We start from the raw sequence: 22,149 nt of genomic DNA on the forward strand, positions 1-22,149 counted from the left end.
GTAAAAATGTTTATAAAGGAAAATATTTTTGTATTTTTTGTATGTTTGGAGTCTTCTTTGTGCCATATTTAATCCTTCTGCTGCAAACTGTAAATGTAAATGTCTTACAGGATTAAAAGATAAAAGAAAATCTGTGTTGGTCTAAAATCTTGTTCTGTTTCACTGATGTTTGTTTAAAAAAGGAAGTTGTTGTAGTCTTAGTAATTGGTTTGTAAAGAAAGGTCACGGCAGCACTCAGTGAGAGGCATCCTCAGTCTGTCTTGTTTTAATGGAAAAATTGGAGTGTAACAATCTAAACCACTAACCATGTAAAAATACTAAGCTAACTTGTCTTGTGTGGGGCTCTTCTAGGAATTTGTGTTTACGGGGCACAAAGTGCTGGCTGGGGCCCCCTGGTTGTGTGTATAGATATTACTGCAGCCCACCTGCACTAACAGAAATTCAGTGTGAAATTTCAAGTATGTACAGTAATTTATCTATATAAAATACAAAGAAATATTTACTCACTTTATATCAAAGTGAAATTAAAACTGGTAAAAGAACGTGATATTACTCTGACCTAAATTTACTACTCTTCTATTGACGTTTGTGTCCCCATGACAGGCGGGTGACACACGCCTTAAAACTTTGCATGTGATGGCTAGGATTAGCAATTTATAGCCACCAGCCTGGGTATGGGTTTATGCCCCGCCCATGCATAAACACAAACCCCGCCTACTTTTTCCACAGTGGAGGATTTAATTCAATTTAATTTTAAACAGTTCTATTACATAATAGTTTTTGATGCATAGCATAAACTGTTTGTCTTGATAGGCTGAAATAAATTAGGCTACCTCCCATCCTGCGGATGTACTCTGAATGTCTTGATGTGATTTAGACTATCACGTCTCTTCTCTGTCTTCTCTGCGTGTTTATATTTTACACTACACATAAATTATTTAAACGGCTCAACTCTGAAGAATATTTTCTACCTGTTCCCTCAGTCACGGGATCAGCAATGTCAGATGAAGGTACCTTCTGCTCTGATGCTACAGTTATTCCAGTTATCCATATTACACAGAGCATACAGGATCCTTAAAATTATGTTTATTATCCTCTTAAAATGGTAGATATCTGTGATTCATCGGGCATCTACAGGGCTCTACAAAATAAACTATGCTAATGTTACGTATGGCCCAAAACGGCCTCTGTACAAGAAGGTGTTAAGCTCTAATAATGACCAGTAAGAAACCACCACACTCACACTGCACGGGGTACACAAGATTTATTTTTTTTCCCTCTGAGTCAAACTACTGGCTCAAGGCACAACTCCGCTCTGGAATCCAAGGCCCAAAGCCACTGCAGTCAGGGTTGCCAGCCTGTTTACAGACAGGGAAAAGGTGGACACTCGGAAGAACAAGCAGCCAAAAACATATCTTCCTCAGAAAGGCTTTCCACCCACATTTTCAGGCCTGGCGTTGTTCAAGGATGGGTCTCCACACCAGATCCTGGGGCTTCCACTCTCAAGCTGAAACTTCTCTAAATCTTGGCCAGTTTCCTTTCCATGGACACAGAGAGCCTCCAATCCAGTGTTTTTATCCCAGCAGATCCACACGAATCCTAATTAAAACAAGTCCTCCCTCCAGCATCATCAGATTATTTTAAAAGCAAAACCAGGCGAGGTTAAAATGTGCACTCTTCATCCTGGAGTCTCCAAGGCTTCCCTGCTGCAACAGTGTCCTACTAACAAAACAACAACCTCCCCCCTTCCTACTTCCTCTCCCCTTTATAGAGAAGGGCTCCAATCCTTCCCAATCAGCTGCTCCCTGTACTCAACTCCAAATAGCTGGCAGCTGGACTAGAGTAGAATCTCCACTCCCACATGGGTGTGGCCCACACCTCACACAAGACACTAAAAACACTAAAGCATGCCATTAATATTAAAAAAAAAAAAAAAAATCAAAAGTAATGCCAATCCAAAAGTTTAGTGGAGGATTCTCTCCATTCATTTCCACCACGCTATACTCTGCAACACTAATATCCTCAGTTAGATGAATTGGTTTTACATCAAACATTGTGCTAGTCTGAGAGCAGCGATGTGAAACATAAGACCGAGGGCCAAAATTGGGTCAGGTTACCAACTATGCCGTGTGAGCACAGGTGTGTTGGTTTGCAAATCTGCTCAGATGAAATGATCTTTGATTAGACAATTGTCAAGGATGATTGAAGGACGACCCAAATGCATAATTTTCTGAATGGAAAAAGTGTGTTTATTTACAATGAAAAGAAACTATGAAGCAGTGCCAACAATCCACAGTGCGTGGATTCCCAGTCCCCGTGCTGTGATTCTTCTCCTTGATACGTGGTGATGTTTTGTCCTCCTTGGTGCATGTGTACAACAGTGTGCTGCTCCCTCCACACGTTTCCGCAATCCACCTGGAAACAAGAGATGCCACAGTGAGTACAGCCCCATCCACCGACCGACAAAAACGCTTCTATTCCAACAGGAAACAACTGAAAACACAGCCATCTGAGCTGGAGCAGTAACTGTGTTAGTGTAATGATCCCACACCAACTACCACTCCACTTCTCTTAAGTAGGACTCCTTGATTAGGCAGATCAGCAACAGGTGAGTGATTATCCTCAGGTGTGTCTGACTCAAAGGCAGGTGACTCTCCAGGCCTGGTGTGGCAGCAAAACTCACACACCACATCACACACACACACACACACACACACACACACACACACTCAAACACACACACACACACTCAAACACGTGCACAGGGAAACGCGGGACCAATAGCAGATCACACCAACAAACAGCCATAAGTGATCCAGAAAGACCAGTAAACTAATAATTTTCCTTAAACCCAAAAATGACACATGAGCTCTGGGTCCCCAGACCTAGGACCCCTGACAATAATCTACAGATAATTAATTTTTTTGTATTTGTGCGTGCTCAAAGACGGGACATTACAGGAATACTTGAATTTTATCCATGTTTAACGCGGCAATAATGACACAGTTTTTCGGGTATTTTTTCCCAAATTACAGATTTTCTGTAAAACAGTGACGTGGGACTCATTGGAGGGTAGTGTTTGCATTGCTTTGCTCTGTCTGACAGCTCGTTCACACTCGGAGGATTAAAAGTGCTCTGTGGACGCTCAAAGTCTTTGTGGGTCGAATTATTACACAATGAAAACTGATTAGGAATCAATAAAAGAATCAAGTGTGATGTGGACACAAAAACTACAAAGACACAAAAAACTACAAAACCTACTTCATAAAACAAAAAGTATTATTTAGTAAGAAGTAACTATAAAAGTAATAAGGGGGGAAGTTAAAGTCGATGTAATCTGTATTTGAGTGCAGTACTCATACTGCATTACATTTGAAATCACTGCAGAAATGTGATGATATAACATAAAAAGTATGTAACCTACATCGCTGTGTATAAGTATAATACTCCTATAATATATCTCATTATTTAAAGAACTCTGAGTACATTGTGTGCAGATGCAGTAAAAATTAATTTGAGCTGTAGAGGAATAAACTGACTTTCAGTAAGTTGTCTCTCCTCCTGCTGACGACAGATTCTCATGAAACTGAAAGGAATCGTATCTCCACATCTGGATTGTTTTAAACGGGGCATAACACCGCCCTCTCCTCCACTCTTCGCAGCCTGAGAACAGCTTCCCTCCCTGCTCACAGCAACAACTGTTTCCGCTGGATTTACTGGAAGGAGGGAGACCCTGTGTTGAACCTCCCCTTCCTAATCAAGCATTCCACAGAAGTTTCCACCTCTAACATACTGGACGTCCCGCCCAGCGGAGCCCTGAAATCCTTAAAAGCAGCTCACTCTGCTCTCCTCTCACTTCACTTTGCTGCAGTCGGAGCTCGTCTGGACTTTGGGAACAGTACTGTTATTTTAACTGCATTTTCCAGCTGCAAACATGGCTCAGATCAACATCTGCCTCAAACGCATCTTCACCGTCTTCAACATATTCTTCATGGTGAGTAAAGAGATTATTCAGCAAATGATGATCGCAGACTTTAATCCAGAATCTCAGTAAAGACTTCAACCAGTCAGCAGGCCGACTCAGCAGTCAAAAACAACCACATTTGCCTCCTTTTTTACATTTAAATGAAACCAAAGCTTAGAAGAGTAAAATAAAGCAACATAAACACAACATGTTTGTTCTTACTTTCAGAGTTTGTTGTTGTGCAGTCATGTCATGTCCTGGTTGTGTTTAAAGGATGCAGCAGCTCTAACCAGACTGTTTGTGTTTGTTCAGATTGTTGGTGGAGTGGTCATCCTCCTCGCTCTGTGGTGCCAGTTCTTCATGAGCATTCGAGGAGGACACAACGTGAGGACACATTCAAACATAAATGTAACACATGGGGACAAACAGACAAAGCCCACTAACCTTTTTATGACACTTCTGTCCACAGCTGGAGGGTCGCACCACCCAACTCTTCATTCTCCACATTGTTGGTGTCATCACCATGATGATCGCTGTGCTGGGAGCCTACGGAGCCCACAAGGAGAGCAAAGTGGCCCTGATCATGGTGAGCGCAAAGATCTGCATAACCTCAGAATGAAAGTTTAGTCATTTAGCTGCCAGCAATCTCATTGACTTAATAAAGAAAAAAACAATCTGCTGAAAAGAAATCGTTCATCAACCTAAATGAAGCCATTTAGCTCCGAATGCTCTAAAATGAGCTGCTGTGAAAAATACTTAGAGGACTCTATCAGTGTTAGCACTGTCCAACTGACCAGCACTGTCTTGTTTTTCTTCCTTAGAAAACCATAATAATGATGATGTAACAGTGTTGCTTCAATTATGTGTTTCTGAAATGTCACTTTGAAGCCTCAACATGTTTGTGAAACTGGTCAGGGTAAAGTAATTTCTGTAATCCCCCAGGTTAAAGATATCAGATTAAAAGTCTTTGTTTACCTCTCTGCAGTTCCTAGTGTTCATGTTCACTGGATGTCTGCTGATGCTGATGACTGGAATCCCTGCTGCCAGCTCTTATCCTCAGGTAAGGACAGGACGCTTTGGAGTCAAGTACATAAAAGTATTTGATTTGATTTAACTAGAAATGTTTTTAAAATATGTACTTTAAAGTCAACTCAGTTAATACAGACACTTTTTCATTACCTTGAAATGCCAAATGTTTTTTTTTTTTTTAATGATGATCTATCTAGATTAAAATTTTTACCCTGTAAATTTATGATATAAAATATTTCATGTTTGCAGGTCAAAAGCAGAATGGAGGAGACATTCCGCAAGTTTGTTCCTCTGGACAAATCTCGAAAGGATGTGAGGAACATGGCTGAGGACATTCAGAAACAGGTAAGATTATCTAACCTCCTCAGGGTTGGCTCTGTATTTATTTCAAATGTCTTATTTTTTTCTATTTTAATTTTTTAGATGTTATTTTTTCAAATAGTGAATTCAGGGCCCTTGAGTGTTGGCTACATTTCTCAGCTACAGTGATGGGAAAATGAAAGTACACCTTTAAAGTCGAACGTTTTGCGTATCAGGACATAATACCCGTAATCTGCCCCTAAGCAGGTCTTAATATTAGGTAATAAATAACCTCAGATGAACTATGAAACATGACATATTACATTGTGCCATCATTTATTTAACAAATCTATGTTAGAGTGTCTGACAATAAACTTAACTCTTACTGCTTGCATGGGGAATAAAGAGTTAATGACAGTACAATTATAAAAAGATTGAACAAGTGCCTTTAGTTAGGAGGAGTTGCCAGGAAGATCTGGTCAACTTACAGTCCGTGAGTCGACATTGAACCCCTCTGTATACCAAAGTATTCTAGAGTCTAATGTGAGGCTGTCTGTCCACGTATGTCCGAGTATGATCAGAACAATGATCCCAAGCACAGCAGCTTGTCTACAACAGAATGGCTGAAAAAGCAAAGAGCCATGGTGCTGTAATGGTCCAGTCAACGTCCAGACCCCAACCTGACTGAAATGGTGTTGTGGGACCTCCAGAGAGCTGTGTCCACAACCACCAATGAACTTGTTAATGAAGTTAACCAGAACAGTTGACCAAAATTCCTTCACCGCGATGTGAGAGACATATAGGAAAAGACTGCAACAAGTAATGTTTGCCAGTTATTGCTGCATGATACTAAACGATGGGTGTTCTTAGTTTTTCACACAGCACTCCAGCATTTTGATGTAATTTTTATAAATGAAGACCCTGCGTTAGATTGCATTTTAAGCCCTTATATGTAAAACCTTGGAACTGATAGAAGACGTGTTTTCTTTTTCCCATCACTGCACTTCTGTGTGTCACTTACAGTTAATGTTTAGGAGCAAGCAAGCTTTCAGAATAAGAGCGAGTAAACTGTCCACAAGTAGTTTGATTACATTATCATTCTCTCTAATTTGTTGTTATTTTTTTTTTAACAAGTTGGACAAAAAACCCATCACACATACTTTTTATAGTCTGCTACAAGCTGTTGTCTCATCCTCCTGGAGATGAGTAACCCTCCTCTTTCTTTCTTCTCCTGCTGCTGTTTGTAGTTTCACTGCTGTGGTCTGTTCAGCTCCAAAGACTGGGAGAACATCCCCGACTCCTGTGTGTGCAGCCAGGAGGAGGAGAAGGAGGGCAAGTGTCAGACTCTCAGAAAAAATGTAAGCATCAGCGCACCCGCTCACTTCACTTCTGTTCAGTGTGTCACAGTTTGTAACGTCTTTATTTTTGCAGCTTTACCAGATTTTAACACGGCAGAGGAAGTCCGTCTACAGTAAGGTGAGCGACTCAGCACCACTTTGAAAAAGCTTAAATCATTTGTTTGTCCATGACAGAAACTAACAGTTTTCATTTTTCCTTCTACTTTCAGACCTGCTTTCCCACCATCATGGACTACATCCAGTTTGATTACAACATCATACTTGTGGTCAGCTTCACTGTGGCTATTCTAGCTGTGAGTATTATTCAAGGATTCAATAGTGTAAATGTCCACTCTATATTGTACAATCTGCATTCTCTGTCAGGGCAGGTAACAGCCTCTGCTGCCAATCAAATGCAGGGCTGATCATCAGAAAGTGTGAGCACCTCTATAAAAGCAGTTTACTGTTTTGGGACAATCAGGTGTGTTTAAACACAAGGAAATGATTTTACTAGGAGTGGATGGAAGTTCAAAAATCCCACAAACTACAGTCAAATTCTACAGATGCCTGTTAACAACTTAAATAATAAAGTTCATGACTTTACAATTTGAGAAAGACGATACTTTGGGACTAAAATGGAAATTTCTGGTCATAATGGAAAGCGTCACATTGGAAAAAAACCCTTATATTAACCATCAGCATGGTGGTGAAGGGGGTGGTGATTCAGGCACCTAACATTCAAAAAAATGGTAAATGGCCTGTATTTATATAGCGCTTATAAAGTCCATATATAGAATAATATTGTGGGTAAATATGTGCCAACAAAGTCTGAATTCTCCATGTTCAAAGTTAGAAAGGTCTGGTATCTATTGCAGAACAAAAATTAAATTATTACTCAAATCTTCTTCAGTCAAAAAACCCCCCAAAACATCTTCTAGGTAAACATGTAGCAGCTCATTAGTTACTAATACTGGTTCACTTTAAAAAACAGAAACTCGAAGACAACCGGATGTTTAACTCAACTTCCTGTGTTCTCCTACAGCTACTCGGCATGATTCTGTCCTCCATTATGATCCACCAGCTGTATTACCCCAACAGACCCACCATCATGATCTCCATGATGCCACCAAAATACAAGGAGCTGCACAACGCCCCAGCGTGTTAGTCAAAATACAATGGACTTCTTTTCTTTAGCTACCATGGTGCACTGCCTGTTGTTAGCCCTCAGTCATAAAAGGCTGATCGGGTATTGTCCTAACCCTGCTGGGCGGGCAGACAGTGTGGACACTCAAGTTTGTGAATGCCATAACTCGAGAACGATAGTGGCGCAGGAACTTCTAAGTGATACCACAGGTGTATCTCCTAAAAGTCCCTAAAATGATTAAAAAAGCAACGCCACAAGTGACAGTGATGACATCACTATAATTTGATTTGGTTACTTGCAATGTTGGAACTTGCAAACCTGGAATCAAATTAGTACTGCTGATCCAGGAACAATGTCAACATGACAATTTCAGATCGTTCATTAATGTAACTGATTCTGTTGTCATGGTAACACTGGATAAAAGAACAGCCACATTCCCTTGTTACGTCACGTGACGCTTGCTAGTAGCTCAGAATTTTAAACTTGTAGTTTGAAAACTGAGCGCTGTGCTGATGCAGCTGCTTGTAAAAATGTTTATAAAGGAAAATATTTTTGTATTTTTTGTATGTTTGGAGTCTTCTTTGTGCCATATTTAATCCTTCTGCTGCAAACTGTAAATGTAAATGTCTTACAGGATTAAAAGATAACAAAAGAAAATCTGTGTTGGTCTAAAATCTTGTTCTGTTTCACTGATGTTTGTTTAAAAAAGGAAGTTGTTGTATTCTTAGTAATTGGTTTGTAAAGAAAGGTCACGGCAGCACTCAGTGAGAGGCATCCTCAGTCTGTCTTGTTTTAATGGAAAAATTGGAGTGTAACAATCTAAACCACTAACCATGTAAAAATGCTAAGCTAACTTGTCTTGTGCGGAGGATTTAATTTTAAACAGTTCTATTACATAATAGTTTTTGATGCATAGCATAAATTGTTTGTCTTGATAGGCTGAAATAAATTAGGCTACCTCCCATCCTGCGGATGTACTCTGAATGTCTTGATGTGATTTAGACTATCACGTCTCTTCTCTGTCTTCTCTGCGTGTTTATATTTTACACTACACATAAATTATTTAAACGGTTCAACTCTGAAGAATATTTTCTACCTGTCCCCTCAGTCACGGCGTCTTCATACTTATCGGGATCAGCAATGTCAGATGAAGGTACCTTCTGCTCTGATGCTACAGTTATTCCAGTTATCCATATTACACAGAGCATACAGGATCCTTAAAATTATGTTTATTATCCTCTTAAAATGGTAGATATCTGTGATTCATCGGGCATCTACTGGGCTCTACAAAGTAAACTATGCTAATGTTACGTATGGCCCAAAACGGCCTCCGTACAAGAAGGCGTTAAGCTCTAATAATGACCAGTAAGAAACCACCACACTCACACTGCACGGGGTACACAAGATTTATTTTTTTTCCCTCTGAGTCAAACTACTGGCTCAAGGCCCAACTCCGCTCTGGAATCCAAGGCCCAAAGCCACTGCAGTCAGGGTTGCCAGCCTGTTTACAGACAGGGAAAAGGTGGTCACTCGGAAGAACAAGCAGCCAAAAACATATCTTGGCTGCTTGTTATAGAGAGCCTCCAATCCAGTGTTTTTATCCCAGCAGATCCACACGAATCCTAATTAAAACGAGTCCTCCCTCCAGCATCACCAGATTATTTTAAAAGCAAAACCAGGCGAGGTTAAAAATCCTTTGCTCTAAAATGTGCACTCTTCATCCTGGAGTCTCCAAGGCCCTACCCTGCTGCAACAGGGTCCTACTAACAAAACAACAACCTCCCCCCTTCCTACTTCCTCTCCCCTTAATAGAGAAGGGCTCCAATCCTTCCCAATCAGCTGCTCCCTGTACTCAACTCCAAATAGCTGGCAGCTGGACTAGAGTAGAATCTCCACTCCCACATGGGTGTGGCCCACACCTCACACAAGACACTAAAAACACCAAAGCATGCCATTAATATTAAAAAAAAAAAAAAAATCAAAAGTAATGCCAATCCAAAAGTTTAGTGGAGGATTCTCTCCATTCATTTCCACCACGCTATACTCTGCAACACTAATATCCTCAGTTAGATGAATTGGTTTTACATCAAACATTGTGCTAGTCTGAGAGCAGCGATGTGAAACATAAGACCGAGGGCCAAAATTGGGTCAGGTTACCAACTATGCCGTGTGAGCACAGGTGTGTTGGTTTGCAAATCTGCTCAGATGAAATGATCTTTGATTAGACAATTGTCAAGGATGATTGAAGGACGACCCAAATGCATAATTTTCTGAATGGAAAAAGTGTGTTTATTTACAATGAAAAGAAACTATGAAGCAGTGCCAACAATCCACAGTGCGTGGATTCCCAGTCCCCGTGCTGCGATTCTTCTCCTTGATACGTGGTGATGTTTTGTCCTCCTTGGTGCATGTGTACAACAGTGTGCTGCTCCCTCCACACGTTTCCGCAATCCACCTGGAAACAAGAGATTCCACAGTGAGTACAGCCCCATCCACCGACCGACAAAAACGCTTCTATTCCAACAGGAAACAACTGAAAACACAGCCATCTGAGCTGGAGCAGTAACTGTGTTAGTGTAATGATCCCACACCAACTACCACTCCACTTCTCTTAAGTAGGACTCCTTGATTAGGCAGATCAGCAACAGGTGAGTGATTATCCTCAGGTGTGTCTGACTCAAAGGCAGGTGACTCTCCAGGCCTGGTGTGGCAGCAAAACTCACACACCACATCACACACACACACACACACACACACACACACACGTGCACAGGGAAACGCGGGACCAATAGCAGATCACACCAACAAACAGCCATAAGTGATCCAGAAAGACCAGTAAACTAATAATTTTCCTTAAACCCAAAAATGACACATGAGCTCTGGGTCCCCAGACCTAGGACCCCTGACAATAATCTACAGATAATTAATTTTTTTGTATTTGTGCGTGCTCAAAGACGGGACATTACAGGAATACTTGAATTTTTTCCATGTTTAACGAGGCAATAATGACACATTTTTTCGGGTATTTTCTCCCAAATTACAGATTTTCTGCAAAACAGTGACGTGGGACTCATTGGAGGGTAGTGTTTGCATTGAATTGCTCGGTCTGACAGCTCGTTCACACTCGGAGGATTAAAAGTGCTCTGTGGACGCTCAAAGTCTTTGTGGGTCGAATTATTCCACAATGAAAACTGATTAGGAATCAATAAAAGAATCAAGTGTGATGTGGACAAAAAACTACAAAGACACAAAAAACTACAAAACCTACTTCATAAAACAAAAAGTATTATTTAGTAAGAAGTAACTATAAAAGTAATAAGGGGGGAAGTTAAAGTCGATGTAATCTGTATTTGAGTGCAGTACTCATACTGCATTACATTTGAAATCACTGCAGAAATGTGATGATATAACATAAAAAGTATGTAACCTACATCGCTGTGTATAAGTATAATACTCCTATAATATATCTCATTATTTAAAGAACTCTGAGTACATTGTGTGCAGATGCAGTAAAAATTAATTTGAGCTGTAGAGGAATAAACTGACTTTCAGTAAGTTGTCTCTCCTCCTGCTGACGACAGATTCTCATGAAACTGAAAGGAATCGTGTCTCCACATCTGGATTGTTTTAAACGGGGCATAACACCGCCCTCTCCTCCACTCTTCGCAGCCTGAGAACAGCTTCCCTCCCTGCTCACAGCAACAATTGTTTCCGCTGGATTTACTGGAAGGAGGGAGACCCTGTGTTGAACCTCCCCTTCCTAATCAAGCATTCCACAGAAGTTTCCACCTCTAACATACTGGACGTCCCGCCCAGCGGAGCCCTGAAATCCTTAAAAGCAGCTCACTCTGCTCTCCTCTCACTTCACTTTGCTGCAGTCGGAGCTCGTCTGGACTTTGGGAACAGTACTGTTATTTTAACTGCATTTTCCAGCTGCAAACATGGCTCAGATCAACATCTGCCTCAAACGCATCTTCACCGTCTTCAACATATTCTTCATGGTGAGTAAAGAGATTATTCAGCAAATGATGATCGCAGACTTTAATCCAGAATCTCAGTAAAGACTTCAACCAGTCAGCAGGCTGACTCAGCAGTCAAAAACAACCACATTTGCCTCCTTTTTTACATTTAAATGAAACCAAAGCTTAGAATAGTAAAATAAAGCAACATAAATTCAACATGTTTGTTCTTACTTTCAGAGTTTGTTGTTGTGCAGTCATGTCATGTCCTGGTTGTGTTTAAAGGATGCAGCAGCTCTAACCAGACTGTTTGTGTTTGTTCAGATTGTTGGTGGAGTGGTCATCCTCCTCGCTCTGTGGTGCCAGTTCTTCATGAGCATTCGAGGAGGACACAACGTGAGGACACATTCAAACATAAATGTAACACATGGGGACAAACAGACAAAGCCCACTAACCTTTTTATGACACTTCTGTCCACAGCTGGAGGGTCGCACCACCCAACTCTTCATTCTCCACATTGTTGGTGTCATCACCATGATGATCGCTGTGCTGGGAGCCTACGGAGCCCACAAGGAGAGCAAAGTGGCCCTGATCATGGTGAGCACAAAGATCTGCATAACCTCAGAATGAAAGTTTAGTCATTTAGCTGCCAGCAATCTCATTGACTTAATAAAGAAAAAAACAATCTGCTGAAAAGAAATCGTTCATCAACCTAAATGAAGCCATTTAGCTCCGAATGCTCTAAAATGAGCTGCTGTGAAAAATACTTAGAGGACTCTATCAGTGTTAGCACTGTCCAACTGACCAGCACTGTCTTGTTTTTCTTCCTTAGAAAACCATAATAATGATGATGTAACAGTGTTGCTTCAATTATGTGTTTCTGAAATGTCACTTTGAAGCCTCAACATGTTTGTGAAACTGGTCAGGGTAAAGTAATTTCTGTAATCCCCCAGGTTAAAGATATCAGATTAAAAGTCTTTGTTTACCTCTCTGCAGTTCCTAGTGTTCATGTTCACTGGATGTCTGCTGATGCTGATGACTGGAATCCCTGCTGCCAGCTCTTATCCTCAGGTAAGGACAGGACGCTTTGGAGTCAAGTACATAAAAGTATTTGATTTGATTTAACTAGAAATGTTTTTAAAATATGTACTTTAAAGTCAACTCAGTTAATACAGACACTTTTTCATTACCTTGAAATGCCAAATGTTTTTTTTTTAATGATGATCTATCTAGATTAAAATTTTTACCCTGTAAATTTATGATATAAAATATTTCATGTTTGCAGGTCAAAAGCAGAATGGAGGAGACATTCCGCAAGTTTGTTCCTCTGGACAAATCTCGAAAGGATGTGAGGAACATGGCTGAGGACATTCAGAAACAGGTAAGATTATCTAACCTCCTCAGGGTTGGCTCTGTATTTATTTCAAATGTCTTATTTTTTTCTATTTTAATTTTTTAGATGTTATTTTTTCAAATAGTGAATTCAGGGCCCTTGAGTGTTGGCTACATTTCTCAGCTACAGTGATGGGAAAATGAAAGTACACCTTTAAAGTCGAACGTTTTGCGTATCAGGACATAATACCCGTAATCTGCCCCTAAGCAGGTCTTAATATTAGGTAATAAATAACCTCAGATGAACTATGAAACATGACATATTACATTGTGCCATCATTTATTTAACAAATCTATGTTAGAGTGTCTGACAATAAACTTAACTCTTACTGCTTGCATGGGGAATAAAGAGTTAATGACAGTACAATTATAAAAAGATTGAACAAGTGCCTTTAGTTAGGAGGAGTTGCCAGGAAGATCTGGTCAACTTACAGTCCGTGAGTCGACATTGAACCCCTCTGTATACCAAAGTATTCTAGAGTCTAATGTGAGGCTGTCTGTCCGCGTATGTCCGCGTATGATCAGAACAATGATCCCAAGCACAGCAGCTTGTCTACAACAGAATGGCTGAAAAAGCAAAGAGCCATGGTGCTGTAATGGTCCAGTCAACGTCCAGACCCCAACCTGACTGAAATGGTGTTGTGGGACCTCCAGAGAGCTGTGTCCACAACCACCAATGAACTTGTTAATGAAGTTAACCAGAACAGTTGACCAAAATTCCTCCACAGCGATGTGAGAGACATATAGGAAAAGACTGCAACAAGTAATGTTTGCCAGTTATTGCTGCATGATACTAAACGGTGGGTGTTCTTAGTTTTTCACACAGCACTCCAGCATTTTGATGTAATTTTTATAAATGAAGACCCTGTGTTAGATTGCATTTTAAGCCCTGATATGTAAAACCTTGGAACTGATAGAAGACGTGTTTTCTTTTTCCCATCACTGCACTTCTGTGTGTCACTTACAGTTAATGTTTAGGAGCAAGCAAGCTTTCAGAATAAGAGCGAGTAAACTGTCCACAAGTAATTTGATTACATTATCATTCTCTCTAATTTGTTGTTGTTGTTTTTGTAACAAGTTTGACAAAAAAACCATCACACATACTTTTTATAGTCTGCTACAAGCTGTTGTCTCATCCTCCTGGAGATGAGTAACCCTCCTCTTTCTTTCTTCTCCTGCTGCTGTTTGTAGTTTCACTGCTGTGGTCTGTTCAGCTCCAAAGACTGGGAGAACATCCCCGACTCCTGTGTGTGCAGCCAGGAGGAGGAGAAGGAGGGCAAGTGTCAGACTCTCAGAAAAAATGTAAGCATCAGCGCACCCGCTCACTTCACTTCTGTTCAGTGTGTCACAGTTTGTAACGTCTTTATTTTTGCAGCTTTACCAGATTTTAACACGGCAGAAGAAGTCCGTCTACAGTAAGGTGAGCGACTCAGCACCACTTTGAAAAAGCTTAAATCATTTGTTTGTCCATGACAGAAACTAACAGTTTTCATTTTTCCTTCTATTTTCAGACCTGCTTTCCCACCATCATGGACCACATCCAGTTTACTAACAAAATCAACATTGGGGTCAGCTTCACTCTGGCTATTCTAGCTGTGAGTATTATCACTTATTCAAGGATTCAGTAGCATAAATGTCTAATCTACAACTTAAAATCTGGATTCTCTCCTTTTAGTCACTGTTAGTCACTATTTATTATTCACATCTAAAATTAGGGTTATAACTTTTTGTTGACTGTGAGGTCCTTAAATCCTGTGCCACAGTGGTGAGAAATTCATCTTTTTTACCATCAGGCAGAGATGTTTTTGTGGTCAGATATTGGGAGTCAAATGTGTTGTAAAGCTATTTAATGCAGCATGGTGAAAAACTAAGAAGACCCTTACTTGCTTGAATAGGGCAGATAGCAGCCAGGACCTGCTAATCGAATGCATCTGATTAAATGATCATCAGGAAGTGTGGATACCTCTACAGAAGCAGAAATTTGTCAGGTATACTCGTGTGTACACCAAAGTATTCCAGAGTCCAATACAAGGCATCTGTCCACCACCTAAATCTGGCCCAAAGCAATGTGAGGGAAGGATAAAGCCATACTATGGATATATATTGTTTTCAGCAAAGTTTGATTCCCCCACCTTTGACATGCTGAAAAATGACAGCATCTGTTTCTGAACAAAAAGGAAACTAGTACAAAATTTAATTCCAAAAAGTAAAAAAAGAATTTAATAACATTAAAATTTGTTAACTTGCAGAACACCTGATGCCTAACTCATCTTCCTGTGTTCCCCAACAGCTCCTTGGTGGGATTCTTTCCTCCATCATGGTCTACCAGCTGTATCGCTCCAACAGCCACACCATGATGATCCTCATGAGACCACCAAAATACAACGAGATGTGCAAGCCTCCACCATACTAGTCATGATGATGGAGTTTTTTCTTTTGCTAGCTTGTGCACAGATTTCTGGAGCCCTGTTGAGTCCGTTTTCTTGAATTTGAAAATGACATATTTGGTTGAGGTTCATGTCCATTGTACCTTATGTCTTCATGATGAAGTTGTCTAAATTGAGATCATCAGTTTCAAGCGACTTGAAAAACGATACTTAATAATCTTAAATTGAAATGGAAATGTCAAAAAATTTTTACTTTTACGTTCAACCTCTATCAGAAATCCTTATTTTCATTACATTAACAATGAGAAAATGTCTAAAAAGGAAAAATAACTGAATCTAGAGATTTCCTAAGATAAACAGAGGTGATGTCTTACAACACCAGCTATTAGCCACCTACTATTCAGTCTTGAGACCCTTCCCAGGCAAATTATTGCTCACTGATACCTTTGACTCATGTGACCTGTTATGTTTCTAGAATGCAGTGTTACTGTTACTAATTCTATTTGCTATGGTAACATTTGATGAAATTAAAAGCCACATTCCTTTGCTACCTCATGTGAAGTTTCTTAATAATACAAAGACAGTGAAGTTATATTTTGAAAACTGAGAACTGTGTTGATGCTGCTACTTATAAAAATGTTTATAAAGGGAAATATTTTTGTATATTTTTTTGTATTTTTAGTGTCATCTTTGTGTCATGTTTGATTCTTCTGATGTAAACTGTAAATCTAAAGGTTTTACAGGATTAAATGGTGACAAAAGAAAGTCTGTGTCTGTGTGAAATCTTATTCTGTTGCACAAAAAAAGGAACTTATTCTCATTACATTTTTATTGACTGTTACTACTACTACAAATAATACATTTTATTTGAAAGCGCCTTTCAGAACACTCAAGGACACTGTATATGGTAGAATAATAAAAGCAACATAAAAGCAAGCAGTTTACACAATCATAAAAGCATAAGACACAAAACAAATTTAAAATAGCAGAGTGGAGAGGTTATGTGGGATAAGCTATTTTGAACAAGTGAGTTTTGAGTTGGGACTTAAAGAGAGAGAAGGAAGAGGTATTTCTTGAGTGAGTCGAGGAGCAGAGCAGCTGAAAGCCCTGCTCCTCATGGTGGCAAGACGGGGGGAGGGGACAGAGAGAGAAAGGGAAGAAGAAGATCTAAGACACCGAGATGGGATGTTGATCTGAACCAGATCAGAGAAATATGGAGGGGAGAGATGATGAATAGCCTTAAATGTGTACAAGAGTATTTTGAAATTGATACGATATTTGACCGGGAGCCAATGAAGCTGCTGCAGGACAGGAGTGATGTGGTGGATAGAAGGGGTCCTGGTGATGATACGGGCAGCAGAGTTCTGGACGCGTTGGAGCTTGTGGATGGATTTTTGAGTAAGACCAAAAAGAAGTGAATTACAATAATCAACCCGGGAAGTAATAAGGCTATGGACAAGAACGGCAGCGGCATGTGGGGTGACAAAAGGACGGAGACGATTAATGTTGTGCAATTGAAAATATGCAGACCGAGTAACATTATTAATGTGTGAATTGAAAGATAGAGTACTGTCAAGGATGACACCCAAGCTTTTCACAGAGGAAGAAACGAAGACCGGCGAGTTATTGATAGTAACAGAGAAACTGGTGGTCCTGGATAATGCTGATTATTTAGACAAAGGTTATAGTAGAACTTGGTGAGCTGAGAAGCCTGCAATCTGAGAGTGAACTGCTCTGTTAGCATAATATGTTATGTGAGGTCTTTAACTTTGAATTTAACTGAACCATTGGAGAGACGCTAATATGAGCAAAATAATAAGAAACAAATAAATCTATGAACTGATTCTTCAACATCACGCTGAGACACGATGCTTTAAATTTTAGCAATATTGTGCAAATTAATGTGTTTAATAAGTGCGCTGAGCAACATGTGCTGGTAAACAACAGATCTACAATTTCTCACAGTGTTATTGGGCCCATCTAATTGCCATCTAAAGTAAATATCTGGTTAGACATCCTGTTTCCAAGCTTTTTATGACTGAGTACAATAAACCTCAATTTTTGTCTGAATTTAAAAGTCGGCAATTAAAAGTGATCCAGGTTTTTTGTGACAAGCTTTTAGTTTAATCTGCAGAATTCTATAATCTGGCTTCATAGATAAATACAGCATGGTGTCATCTGCATAGCAATCAAAATTTATGCAGTTTTTTTCTAATTATATTGCATAAGGGATGCACGTATGCTATAAAATGTGTTGATCCTAGCACCGAACCCTGTGGAACTCCAATGCTGAGTTGATGAGTCTACTGTCAGAGGCCATAAGAACATTAATAATAAACTTCACTAATGCTGTTTCTGTGGCGCGAGGAACTCTGTAAGTAAAAGTAAACTTAGAAATTGGTCTATAATTAGCTAAGACAACTAGGTCAATTAATGATTTAATTACGGCCACTTTAAAGCTTGTGATGCGTAGCCTGTTCCTAAAGAGAGATTAATCAGATTTTAAATTGAATTCTTGTGGCAAAATTTTTTTGAACAGTCTTGTAGGAATGTGGTCTAAGAGGCACATTGATGGTTTAAAGGAAGAAATCAGTGAAGGTAACTTAGAAAGATCTATAGAAGTGAAAAAGGGATCATTCTGATGGTTCTGATAAGGAATACTTGACTCAGAACAGATCTTTTACTCCTCAGCCTCCCTAAAAAGAAACCTGGGGTTCTTCCTTTTTTCCTCAAATAGTGACAAATAATAAGATGTAGAGTAGCAAATTATTTTTCCAGACCAAACAAAGACCTAAATGAGTACAATGCCATAATCCTCTGAGGATACAACCCACTAGCAATGCTAGTTAGGTGCAGTGAGCCGTGACTCCTGCAGCTGCAGCTCTCCTCTGTTAAATCTTCCACTTGATAAAATGGCTAGGTCATATGGGGGACTAAAAGAGCCACGTGCATTCTAAATGTCAGAAATAAATCTTTATTTTTTTGAATGCATTTACTTATTTTTCTTTTTTGTATTTTAAAAAAGATTTTGAAAAACAGTTTTTTAATTTTGAATTTGAAATGTGAATCCACACATTGAGAAATCATTTCACTCGTAATTTATTATTCATTTAATTGATAATGAAAACTGTATTTATAAATCGATATTTCAAAATGAATTATTAATCCATGAATACATACTTTGAATTGAAAATGAATTTAACAAAAAAAGAAAAAGTATTCAACTGTCAATAAAAACCTCATTTAAAAAAAAGAAAACAAAAACAAAAAAAACCCCTCCTTCTTTCTTCTCCTGCTACTGTTTGTAGTTTCACTGCTGTGGTCTGTTCAGCTACAAAGACTGGGAGAACATCCCCGACTTCTGTGTGTGCAGCCAGGAGGAGGAGAAGGAGGGCAGGTGTCAGACTGTTGGAAACAACGTAGCAACCATTCTCTCATCTACAGAAATATTCTGCCTCGCATGATATATGGGTATGCATTGGGTCCTCATCATTTTCAGCAGAAGCCTGACCCGGTGGAGACAGTCATAAGACTCACTGCCTGTTTTCTTTTCATTTTTGACATCTTCAGCAGTGTCGCTCATGTGAATATTGGCTGAGTTGGCAAAAAACTGGTTCCTGGACATGATAGTGGCAGAAAAGGGAACTTGGAAAATTGTTTTTGTCCTCCAAAAGTCTAAACACTTTGGGGAAGCGCATCACAGCCATGTACAGTAGCAGTCCAAGATATTTCTGCATCTTGTTAGGAATAAAAGAAATATTTTTAATGTGTATCTGCTCATTATATTGTTTTATGTACTTTAATAATGAAGGCTTGTAGAGCAAGGCCACCTTTGACTCACAAATAAGTGCTCAGCCAGACTGAAAAACAGGAAGTTTTAGTGCACAGGCCTATTAATAGATAAAGACACAGAAAAGAGGAACTTTCCATATAAGCAGTGTTCGAGCCTGTGTGACGTGTAAAGTACCAAAATAACACCTATATGAGACACAGCTTATGATTCTAATGTTAGAGCTCTTGCAACTGGCGTTTGAGCTGTGCAGGGGTCTCTCTCTTCCGGAAGATGATTGAATAAAAAGAAATATAACTGTTTTAACACACTATGAGTCGGTTTTCTCTGTTCTGTCATGGGGAAAAAGGATTGGGGTTCAATAATCTCTACTGGCGTCTTCTTACATTAACCTATTTGTGGCTCAAAATGTGGAAATTTATCAAGAGGAAGAACAACTTATTTGGTCTGCAGGGGGTTTTAAATCATGTTCTTCTTCTTTCTCCTCCCCTCCTTTATGTCCACATTGTACAATATGACATCTACAGCATCCCATACAAGTCAAACCCTGTAGTTTCTCCCCCTGAGTAACCTTTTGCATACTTCATTTAGAGCTAAGTCAGCGGTTATAATCATTTCATCACAAGGGTTACATTTTCTTCTTCTCTACATTTTACTTCAACATGATTTCTCATTAAGTTGGTCACACATGAATTTCATGACGCTTTACATTATTCCAAGTCTTTTTAACTCAGTTGCACAAAAATATGTTTTCAATCACAATATACTCAATATAGCCCTGTGAGTCTACAGAGATGATCAGATTAAACTTACTTTATTATAATTAGTCATAGTCAATAATTACTTAATTATTATAGTATTAGTCATTATACAGGCAATAAAAAGTGAACCACAGGGGCCTTTTATATTCAACAACAGCTGTGCTTTGTCACAGTCTGCAGAGCATGCTGTGTGGAGTGTTTGAGCGTGATGCAGAGGCGAAAATGATTTCTGCTGCAACATTCAGATGGTGTAGTCAGAATGTGACATAAACAACATGAAAAGATCCATCCTGCCTTGTATCAGTGGTTCACTGCTGCTGGCAATCGTGTGCAGGATATATTCTTGGCACACTTTGGGCTCCTCAGCACTAACTGAGTATCGTTTTAAACGGAATACTGTTTACCTAAGTTACGCAGTATTGCGTACTCTCCTCTCACATTTTCTTTCCTGGATTTCTCAGCAGCTTTTCAGCTTTCACATCTTCCCAGATCTCGTCATTCTAAAAAGGAGAAACGGCACTTTAGGGTCAACTCTAAAATGCTGTACGGACTACAAGAAGGGTTACAAAATGGTAAGACACAACTTTAGAAATACAATGAGAAGACTGAAATGATGTGAAAATGACTGCAAGACTCCAGAAGAGGAACGTACAACCGTAAGTATCTCTCTCACAGGTAAGTAGAAACACAAGCTCAAGACTTGGCTTGTACTTGGGTCGCACTAACTTAGTAAGACAACGATCCAGGGAGTACTCAAGAGTAGGGATGGGTATTGACAAGATTTTCACGATTCCGATTCTTTATCGATTCTCTTATCGATTCCTATTTTTTAAAAAGGAGAACACTAAGGTCGATTAGCTTAGAACTTTGTTTTATATCTTCTCTTTGAACAAGATAGAAATTTAGGAGTAACATGGCCTTACAAACCCAACAGTGAGATCTTAAGAGATCCACAGTCTACGGCTCTTCAATGGGGTGTCACAGGGTCCCCAGGAGAAAAATTGTAAATGTAAAATAATTAAATAAATATTCTTCTGTAGCAATAACAAAGTATAACATAAATTATTCTGTAGCAATTACACAAGAATATCCAGTAATGTCCCTGCCTACAATTAAACACATTCACTTACCGAAAATCGGGGGCATCTGCTGTGGCAAATGGGTGCAAGCCTTTGACCACAAACTTAGTCACTGCTCGGTGACATTCATCTATCCTGGCCTGAAAGGAGACGCTACCGGTAGACTGCAGCGAGAACTGCCAGCCAGACTCTGTCTGTCTCATCATGGTCACCTAAATGCACAGTAATGGCAGGTTTTGTAATAAGGCAGATCGCGCTGACATAATATGCGCTGTTAGTTGATTATTTACCTGCCGCATTAACGGGAGAGGACGTGCAAACGTTACCGCTGCTGCTGGGTTGAGATTCACGAGTCCGGAGCGGAATTAAAAACACGACATTCATTTAAGGTTATCGCGTGTTTTGTGAGCAAATGCTTTTGCATATTCGTAGTGTTTCCTCCTTTAAATGAAATATCTGCTTTGCAAGTATTGCAAGTTGCCCTGTTAAAAATTTGATGATGTGAGAGAAACTACTCAGGTCTCAAAAGTTAAACAAAATGCAAATAGTCAACAGGATTATTTTAAGTTTAAATTAGAGTAACATCTGAAAACATCAGGAACATCAGTGAGACTGTTAATTTTGTTTTTGTGGTGCAACTCATCATATTTGTTTAATCCAGCATAAAAAAGTAAAAAAAGTAAGCGTGAGACTTTATGTATTTGTCCCAAATTAAAACTAAATGATTCCACTTTGCAGTAATACCACTTCCAGTTGATCTTGGAATATAATGATTATAATATATTTGTAATTGTTATTTTATTAGATTAACACAAGAAGACTAAACAGTTTCATGAATTCTTCCTGTCCTGCAAATAACGTTTCTCCTTTAAACCCCACAAAGCATTCATTGTTGTTCCTCTGAGCTGCGTCACAGTAACTTAATCTCGTACCTCCCACATGTTTACTTCCAAGTAAAGTTGTCCCTCCTTCCCTGAATTTCTCTTTCCTGGCATTTCTCTGCTGC

At 39.4% G+C, this 22,149-nt stretch overlaps 3 protein-coding genes and 6 long non-coding RNA genes across 10 annotated transcripts in view; 4 read left to right on the forward strand and 5 right to left on the reverse strand.

Annotated features, from left to right (window-relative positions):
* LOC100697428 (tetraspanin-8) overlaps positions 1–22,149 on the forward strand; it is a 41,480-nt gene that overhangs the window by 3,315 nt on the left and 16,016 nt on the right. The gene's annotated exons all lie outside the window — the stretch shown is intronic.
* Positions 1–22,149, forward strand: part of LOC109195176 (uncharacterized) — a 28,281-nt gene that overhangs the window by 1,760 nt on the left and 4,372 nt on the right. The gene's annotated exons all lie outside the window — the stretch shown is intronic.
* LOC112842606 (uncharacterized) lies at positions 1,107–4,318 on the reverse strand. Of its 2 annotated transcripts, none has more exons than XR_003214448.1 (3): positions 4,187–4,318; positions 1,442–2,415; positions 1,107–1,358 (listed from the first exon to the last, which is right to left on the reverse strand). It is a non-coding gene; the product is annotated as an uncharacterized LOC112842606 (long non-coding RNA). The 2 variants fall into 2 exon arrangements; XR_003214449.1 differs by lacking the exon at positions 4,187–4,318 and adding an exon at positions 3,540–3,554.
* Positions 3,834–8,109, forward strand: LOC102081043 (tetraspanin-8). The gene is made up of 9 exons (XM_019346826.2): positions 3,834–3,994; positions 4,277–4,348; positions 4,434–4,550; positions 4,950–5,024; positions 5,243–5,338; positions 6,541–6,651; positions 6,725–6,769; positions 6,861–6,944; positions 7,673–8,109. The coding sequence occupies exons 1-9, from the start codon at positions 3,935–3,937 to the stop codon at positions 7,793–7,795; spliced, it is 783 nt and encodes a 260-aa protein (XP_019202371.1). The 5' UTR covers positions 3,834–3,934; the 3' UTR covers positions 7,796–8,109.
* On the reverse strand, positions 4,409–6,589 carry LOC109195177 (uncharacterized). Its single transcript, XR_002056879.2, has 3 exons — positions 6,454–6,589; positions 4,940–5,038; positions 4,409–4,510 (listed from the first exon to the last, which is right to left on the reverse strand). It is a non-coding gene; the product is annotated as an uncharacterized LOC109195177 (long non-coding RNA).
* Positions 9,024–11,452, reverse strand: LOC112842607 (uncharacterized). The gene is made up of 2 exons (XR_003214450.1): positions 11,321–11,452; positions 9,024–10,965 (listed from the first exon to the last, which is right to left on the reverse strand). It is a non-coding gene; the product is annotated as an uncharacterized LOC112842607 (long non-coding RNA).
* Positions 11,615–15,854, forward strand: LOC109194222 (tetraspanin-8). Its single transcript, XM_003448125.4, has 9 exons — positions 11,615–11,775; positions 12,058–12,129; positions 12,215–12,331; positions 12,731–12,805; positions 13,020–13,115; positions 14,318–14,428; positions 14,502–14,546; positions 14,638–14,721; positions 15,417–15,854. Exons 1-9 carry the CDS (start codon positions 11,716–11,718, stop codon positions 15,537–15,539), a joined length of 783 nt encoding a protein of 260 aa, XP_003448173.1. The 5' UTR covers positions 11,615–11,715; the 3' UTR covers positions 15,540–15,854.
* On the reverse strand, positions 12,190–14,366 carry LOC109195178 (uncharacterized). The gene is made up of 3 exons (XR_002056880.2): positions 14,231–14,366; positions 12,721–12,819; positions 12,190–12,291 (listed from the first exon to the last, which is right to left on the reverse strand). It is a non-coding gene; the product is annotated as an uncharacterized LOC109195178 (long non-coding RNA).
* On the reverse strand, positions 19,932–21,254 carry LOC109195179 (uncharacterized). Its single transcript, XR_003214451.1, has 2 exons — positions 21,195–21,254; positions 19,932–20,564 (listed from the first exon to the last, which is right to left on the reverse strand). It is a non-coding gene; the product is annotated as an uncharacterized LOC109195179 (long non-coding RNA).

This window comes from Oreochromis niloticus, linkage group LG17 (assembly GCF_001858045.2).
Source record: "Oreochromis niloticus isolate F11D_XX linkage group LG17, O_niloticus_UMD_NMBU, whole genome shotgun sequence".
Lineage (NCBI taxonomy): Eukaryota > Metazoa > Chordata > Actinopteri > Cichliformes > Cichlidae > Oreochromis > Oreochromis niloticus.

Coding starts and splice junctions, on each gene's coding strand:
- LOC102081043 (XM_019346826.2), top strand. CDS start 3,935: ATGGCTCAGATCAACATCTGCCTCAAACGCATCTTCACCGTCTTCAAC. Junction 4,349..4,433: donor GCATTCGAGGAGGACACAAC/GTGAGGACACAT, acceptor TTCTGTCCACAG/CTGGAGGGTCGCACCACCCA. Junction 4,551..4,949: donor GCAAAGTGGCCCTGATCATG/GTGAGCGCAAAG, acceptor ACCTCTCTGCAG/TTCCTAGTGTTCATGTTCAC.
- LOC109194222 (XM_003448125.4), top strand. CDS start 11,716: ATGGCTCAGATCAACATCTGCCTCAAACGCATCTTCACCGTCTTCAAC. Junction 11,776..12,057: donor TCTTCAACATATTCTTCATG/GTGAGTAAAGAG, acceptor GTGTTTGTTCAG/ATTGTTGGTGGAGTGGTCAT. Junction 12,332..12,730: donor GCAAAGTGGCCCTGATCATG/GTGAGCACAAAG, acceptor ACCTCTCTGCAG/TTCCTAGTGTTCATGTTCAC.